Raw genomic sequence first — 7,886 nt, forward strand, 5'->3', positions numbered from 1 at the left:
TTGCAGCAGGTCCATGTACCAGGTCTCATTTACTTTGTTATTGAGAATAATTCAACTGAAAACTTTATCTACAACAAGTGCAGTAATAATTCTTTTGACTTATACTAAGTTAGTTTGTATAATTATAGTTTAATATAAATATGATGGTAAAACTACAATACCTATATCACGTACGTGGGATAGAGGTGCATTGGAGATCAAAGAACTTCCTTTTTTATACTTTACAGTGAGCTCCAGTTTTTATGACATTTCTTGCCTCATGCAAATCTTGCACTTGACACAGGACAGGGTCCTAAGCAGTGTCTTTTCCAGTTTGGGATTGCTGAAAATCAGGATCAGAGAATGAACACCTGGCAAAGCATGTTCTAGAAACGGAATGACAGATGGAACAGCACTTTGCGTCTTTGATGTATAAACCATTCCCAAGACAAAACAGAAAATGTTGATGCTGTACAGGAAGAAAAAGGACATAACAGATTTCATGGCTTTGATGTGGGCATCCACGCTGATGTTCTTCAGTGACTTCATCTGCATCTTATGTTTGTGTCTCCAGAGAGAAAAGAGGAGGAGAAGGGCAGAAGAGATGACTGCTGTGAATGCAATGGCATATGCGAAGCCACTGAGGAAAAAAACAGGGAAAAAATGCTGATGAACGTTGATGTTCAGTTTCCAGAAATTCCCTGTGGTGGTGCAGTTGATGTTGTCACAGACTGCTTCATCAATTATCTGATATATGAGGATGCTGAAGCTCAGGGATAAAAGCACAGAACCCAGGAGCACCCATGGCACGATCCTGTCAATTTTCACTTTCAGGTAGATGAAGAAGCTGTATCGGAAATTTGCAATTTTGATACAGTAAAAAACAGAAAGGAGGGCAGAAACCCACAGGTTGGAACAATTGAAAAAGGTTTCAATGGCTGCAACTAATTGGAGCATGGGGTGAACATAAAAGCATGAGGGAAAAATATTTCCAATAAAGGGAAACACCAATGTGATACACAAATACCAGAACCGGGTCCATCCCAGAAAGAGCAAGATCTTCTCATTGGAGTTGGAGCTTTTCTTTCTGACCCAAGCAATGCAAAGCACAGAAACCATGAAAGCGTTTATCCACATGCCAGCAGATGCCTGCAGGGACAGGATGGTCACCACCAAGACATTGTATGTGGTGACATTATACTTGTCCTGAGAGTAACAAGCTTCCATCCTCCAAGGTGGGTGGCGGTGCTGTGCCAGAACAGGAGGCTGTTGCCCCAGGGCTTAGCACAGGTTGGCAGCTGCTGCTTGGTGTGTGTCATGTATGGAAAGAGGGGCTTTATAGAGCTGGTGGGGGGGGGGGATTTTGGTGCTGTTCCTATTCAAAGCAGGGCAGGTGGAAGGATGTAAATGTGCTGGGTATTCCCTTACCTGGTATCAGTGTCAGTCTCCAACATTTGAATTTCCATTCAAAAGAGCTGTGCTGAGTGACACAGACAAAGTAGATGTTTTTCTGTGGTGAACCATGTAGTGATGCAGTGATTGTGGCCTGACTGATGGCTGTCAGGGTTCAGCACCTGGGTTCTCCTGTCCCTTCGTCCCCTACGATGAGCACAGGGAGGGGTGATCTCAGCAAAGCAGAGTCTGGGGAGTCACTGTCCTCTTTCATCTGAGAGTGCAGGAGCTGCAGAATTCCAAAACCAAGATGCTGGAAACTGGAGTCCATTTGGATCCTCTGCAGGCACCAAAATCCATGTCAGTTTTCCCAGCGGTAATGTATTACAGAATCAGAGAACCACCAAGGCTGGAGAAGACCTATAAGATCATCAAGTCCAGCCTATGACCAACACCACCACATCAGCCAGACCATGGCACTAAGTGCCACATCCAGCCTTTCCTTGAACACCTCCAGGGACGGTGCCTCCACCACCTCCCTGGGCAGTCCATTCCAATGTCTGATCACCCTCTCCATGAGGAAGTACTTCCTAATATCCAACTTAACCTCCCCTGGAGTAGCTTGAGGCCAGGCCCTCTCATCCTGTCACTGGTTGCCTGGAAAGAGAGCCCAGCCCCACCTGACTACAAGCTCCCTCAGGGAGCTGAAGAGAGTGATAAGCCCCTCCCTGAGTCTCCCCTTCTCCAGATGAAACAACCCCAGCTCCCTCAGCCTATCTCTGTAAAACTTTCCCTCTGGTCCATTCACGAGCCTTGTTTCTCTCCTCTGGACCTGCTCCAGCACCTCAAGATCCTTCTTGAAGTGAGGGGCCCAGACCTGCACATAGTGCTCGAGGTGAGGTCTCACCAGTGCTGTGTACAGGGGGAGAATCCCATCCTTACTCCTGCTGGCCTCACTATTCCTGATACAAGCCAGGATGCCATTGGCCTTCCAGGCCACCTGGGCACACTGCTGGCTCATGTTCAACCACTTGTCAACCAGCACTCCCAGGTCCCTCTCTGGGGTTGTAGTTGTAAGTGAAGAGCCACAGGGTAGGAGGAGGGCACTGAAGGAGAAACAGGACTTTCTTTGAAAGGCTTGAGCTGAAGCACAGAGAGGAAAAGGACAAAAATAGGCATAAGTCCCTGTGCTGCCTTCAGAACTCATCTGCTAGCAAACGGAAGAGTTTTAGTGATGGCACCATGTTGGGTTCCTGCCACACTGGAATACCCTGAAGCTTCCAAAAGACTATTAGTCCTGAAAACTGTGGGATTTTTAACGGGCAAAGCATGTTAAGTTCTGAAATTCATGAATAGCCTCCTAGCCTTTGGGTTTGTACTGGACCACCATGCACATGGGCCCTTGCACATAGGGACCACAGTTCCCCAACTAGATCCAGGATGATGCTGTGTGGTAATCCAGAAAAATTTAAATTGGAATGGACCTGAGATGAACTGGGGTTAAGTCTGGACAGTGAGCAAGCAGAGTGTTGAATGATAGCAGGGCCCTGTGCTAGGCTCCAAGGACCACAAGCTGCCCAGCAGAAATGGAGCTGGGGGTGCTGGTTGACAGCCAGATTAACATAAACCATGTGCTCAGGTGGCCAAGAAGGCCAATAGCATCCTGGTCTCCATCAGGAATAGTGTGGCCAGCAGGAGCAGGGAAGTGATTGTGCCCCTGTACTTGGCACTGGTGAGGCCACACCTTAAATACTGTGTCCAGTTCCGGGCATCTCACTACAGGAAGGATTTGAGGTGCTGGAACGTGTCCAGAGAAGGGCAACAAAGCTGGTAAAGGGCCGTGAGAACAACCTTATGAGGAGCAGCTGAGGGAACTAGGGCTCTTTAGTCTGGAGAAAAGGAGGGGATGTTGTCCAAAAAAGTGGGGGTCCAGTACCTGGTGTGCAAGAAGCCAATCTTCCAAACACAGAGTTTTTTGCTTTAGTATCCAGTTCTGCCCAGAAAAGAGAGCAGAGTGATATTCCACAAAGCAAGCTCAGTTTCCCAAAGTGCAAGTGCTACTTTTATACCCAAACATGTGAGAAAGAACTTCATCTCTAACATTATTCTATCCCTTGCACACACAATTGGTCAGCTAACCCCTTGTTTCCATCAAAAGTGGCAATGCTCAAGAAGTTCACTGTGCCAGCACAAAGAATAAGGGGCTTGTTGTTAGCAGGGGTCCCTCTAGCCTGTGGCTGTGAGTTTTAGTGTGCTACTGGATCAGGAATAAATTAATATGGTGATTTCAATAACTCAGTGTGTTTTTTCCCAGTGCTCGAGGTTGTAACCAAGATAAGTTGTGGGGAGTGCTTCTCTCCATCCCTTTCATCTGTCTTGCAGGTGTCCTGCAGGCCTGTCTCAAGGCCAGGCTGGTCACTACTTGGGGAGTGTTTTTTTCTAATAGGAACCTGGGTTTGCCTACTTCCTACTGTTTCACTGTTATCTAGGCCTTGGTTTTATTCTGCTTGTCCCCTGTGTTCTCTTTAATGTGTTTTTTTTCCCAACTGTGATTTTTCCCCAGCATGTGACTGATTTCAATTAATAAATGACAACAGGGAGACCCCATTGCCCTCTACAACAACCCAAACAGACTTTGTAAAGAGGTAGCAGTTGGTCTCTCTTATCAAAAGAAGTGTGGCCATCAGGTCAAGGGAGGTGATTATGTCCCTCTACCCACTCTCATAAGACCCCAGCTGGAGCACTGTGACAAGCTCTGGAGGCCTCAACACAAGAGGGAGATAGACTTGTTGGAAGGAGTCCAGAGAAGGGCCACAAAAACGATCAGAGGGCTGGAGCAGCTCTGCTATGAAGACAGGCTGAGAGCACTGGGATTGCTCAGACTGGAGAAGGAGAAGGCTCCAGGGAGACCTTAGAGCTGCCATGCAGTACCTGAAGGGTCTACAGGAAAGCTGGGGAGGGACTGTTTACAAGGGTGTGGAGTGATAGGATAAGGAGCAATGGTCATAAACTAGAGTAGGGTAGATTTAGATTAGATATTGGGAAGAAGTTCTTTACAATGAGGGTGGTGAGGCAGTGGAATAGGATGCCCAGAGAGGTGGTGGAGGCCCCATCCCTGGAAACATTCACGATCAAGCTTGATCAGGTTCTGAGCAACATAATATATTTTAAAAAGGTCCCTGTGCATTGCAGAGAGGCCGGACTAGATAACCTTGAAAGGTCCCTTCCAACCCCACTCATTCTATGATTCTATGATTCTGTCATTATCATAAGAATCACTGAGCTCTGTACAGCTGAAACACTCCCTAACACACAGGCTGACCCCACCATCCCTTCTGCCTTGCCTGCCCACTCTGAAGAGCTTGCAGGTCCCTTGGCTCAGAGGCAGGGAGAGGGATGGTGCAGTGTCTGCTACTCTGGAAGTGGGACTCGGTGGAGTTTGGCATAGAAAGTGCAATTGCAGCTAAAGGCATTTCTGCACTGCAGTTTGTACATCAGTGACCACCTCTGGTGAATAACAGGGATCAACATATGCACACAGAACTATTAAACCAAGACAAGGCAGTGACACAACTCCTAATATTACAAAGAACACAGCAGAAAAAAGACTAGATGTCAACATGTTGTTTAATTAAGTAGTTTCAATCAGTAAACATCAAAGCATTTGTAGAGCATTTGCAGTATTGATCTTCTCGTTTTGCAGCTAGCCCATGTACCAGGTCTCAATTACTTTGCTGTTGTTAAAAATTCAAATTAAAACATTATCTATATGAAATTATATATTAATCCATGAAAGTCACATTAAGTTATTTCAAGAAATTTTAATCAATTTTTCTTAACTTAGATGGTAGAACTACGACATCTCTATCACCTTCAGGGGCTGGAGAGGTGCAATGCAGATCAAATAACTCTTTTTCTTTTATACTAAAGTACGAACAGTTTAAAGGGATCCAGTGTTTATGACATTTCCTGCCTCATGCAAATCTTGCACTTCACACAGGACAGGGTCCTTAGCAGTGTCTTTTTCAGATTGGGATTGCTGAAAATCAGGATGAGGGAATGAACAGTTGGAAAAACATCCTGAAATATTACAATGAGAAAAGTCACAGGATTTTCCTTCTTCGTGCCATAAATCAAACTCAAGACTGAACAGGTAAAATCAATGCTGTAAAGGAAGAAAAAGGACAGAATAGATTTAATGGCTTTGATGTGGGCATCCACGCTGACGTTCTTCAGTGACTTCATCTGCATCTTGTGTTTGTGTCTCCAAAGAGAAAAGAGGAGGAGAAGGGCAGAAGAGATGACTGCTGTGAATGCAATGGCATATGCGAAGCCACTGAGGAAAAAAACAGGGAAAAAATGCTGATGAATATTGATATTCAGTTTCCAGAAACTTCCTGTGGTGGTGCAGTTGATGTTGTCACAGACTGCTTCATCCATGGCTTTGTAGAGAATGATCACCATGCTGAAGGATAAAAGGACTGAACCCAAGAGCACCCATAGCACGATCTTGTCAATTTTCACTTTCAGGTAGATGAAGAAGCTGTGCTGGAAATTTGCAATTTTAATACAATAAAAAACAGAAAGGAAGGCAGAAACCCACTGGCTGGAAAAACTGAAAAAGCTTTTAGCTGTTGAAAGTATTTGTTGTAGGGGGTGAACATAAAAGTGACAGATATATGTTATTATCAGAAAGAGATGTATCCATGAGATGCACAGATACCAGAACCGGGTCCATCCCAGAAAGAGCAAGATCTTCTCATTGGAGTTGGAGCTTTTCTTTCTGACCCAAGCAATGCAAAGCACAGAAACCATGAAAGCGTTTATCCACATGCCAGCAAATGTCTGCAGGGAGATGATGGCCATCACCAAGGCTTTGTATGTGGTGACATTATACTTGTTCTGAGAGTAACAAGCTTCCATCCTCCAAGGTGGGTGGCGGTGCTGTGCCAGAACAGGAGGCTGTTGCCCCAGGGCTTAGCTCAGGTTGGCAGCTGCTGCTTGGTGTGTGTCAGGTATGGAAAGAGGGGCTTTATAGAGCTGGTGGTGGTGGGGATTTTGGTGCTGTTCCTATTCAAAGCAGGGCAGGTGGAAGGATGTAAATGTGCTGGGTATTCCCTTACCTGGTATCAGTGTCAGTCTCCAACATTTGAATTTCCATTCCAAAGAGCTGTGCTGAGTGACACAGACAAAGTAGATGTTTTTCTGTGGTGAACCAGGTGGTTGATGCAGTGATTGTGGCCTGACTGATGGCTGTCAGGGTTCAACACCTGGGTTCTCCTGTCCCTTTGTCCCCTACGATGAGCACAGGGAGGGGTGATCTCAGCAAAGCAGAGTCTGGGGAGTCACTGTCCTCTTTCATCTGAGAGTGCAGGAGCTGCAGAATTCCAAAACCAAGATGCTGGAAACTGGAGTCCATTTGGACCCTCCACGGGCACCAAAATCCATGACATTTTTTGCAGGGTTAATGCCTTAATCTTAATTGAAGAGCTAGAAGTTAGTGGGAGGGCAGTCAGTGAAAAGCAGGACTGTCTTTGAAAGGCTTAAGCTGAAGCATAAGGAGGAAAAGGGCAAAACCAAACATTGTAGGAAGCTTCGTAGGAGCTTCGTAGGAAGCTCAGGATCTTAATGTTATAATTAAGCATGTATAATGTTTATAATTAATCTTATAATTTGGAACCACAGTCAGCTCTTCCAGGGCAATGCTCTGAAACCCCTTGGCCAAACCTGCTTCCCTTCCCACTGCACCCTTCTGCAAGACACCCCTGGGGAAGCCTTGCCAGTGACTCTTATCCAGCTTCTGCTTTGACGATGTGCATTTATCTGAAGTGAGTTTGTTGGTATGGCATGAGCAATGGCCAAGATAGGAAGCTTAAGTACTTTCATCCCTGTCCCAGGGTTTCAGAGCATTGTCCTGAGAGAGTTTTGGTTTCCTGGCATTGCCTGGTATCTGCTTTACGCTCTGGTGTAGGTTTCCTCTGGTTTTGCTGACAGAACAGAAAAGTTGGGCTAGTTTTTGTGGGTCTCTGTGTTTCCCAGATGTGTGTGAGCAGAATATAAAGTCTCTCTAGAGGAAAACAGCTGAAAATGAACCCTCTGTATTGAGATTGATTGAAAATTGTGATAGAACCTCTTCTTTTTGCACAATCTTTGTATTGCTCCTTTGCTCATATGAGGAATCCCATATGATTAGTCTAGATCAGCTAACTAGCTAGGCTACTATTTGCCTAACTTCTGGACAAATCTCTTCCACCTATAATTCACTTTCATTTTTCAGAAGTCCATGGTTGTTTCAAGTTAGAAGTCTGGGAAAAATAATAAAATTACTCCGGGCAGCTGTTATGCAATTGTTATGGGAATCTTCATTCAACCCCAAATCCTCCTCTGTTGCAGGTGAGGAACTCAGGTGTTTCAGTGGGTCAATGATTATTTTTTCACTTGTTTCTTGTCAGTTGCTTTTAAAAGTGAGATGGGTTGGTTGATGAGGCAGCCTGATAGATTGTGTGGTCTTTGAA

General features: G+C 45.3%; 1 protein-coding gene across 1 annotated transcript; it reads right to left on the bottom strand.

Annotated features, from left to right (window-relative positions):
* Positions 1–240: 240 nt before the first annotated feature.
* LOC127382921 (uncharacterized) lies at positions 241–6,294 on the bottom strand. Its single transcript, XM_051615073.1, has 3 exons — positions 5,345–6,294; positions 4,429–4,486; positions 241–1,227 (listed from the first exon to the last, which is right to left on the bottom strand). Exons 1-3 carry the CDS (start codon positions 6,292–6,294, stop codon positions 241–243), a joined length of 1,995 nt encoding a protein of 664 aa, XP_051471033.1.
* Between the last annotated feature and the right edge of the window lie 1,592 nt (positions 6,295–7,886).

Source organism: Apus apus, chromosome 3 (assembly GCF_020740795.1).
Source record: "Apus apus isolate bApuApu2 chromosome 3, bApuApu2.pri.cur, whole genome shotgun sequence".
Lineage (NCBI taxonomy): Eukaryota > Metazoa > Chordata > Aves > Apodiformes > Apodidae > Apus > Apus apus.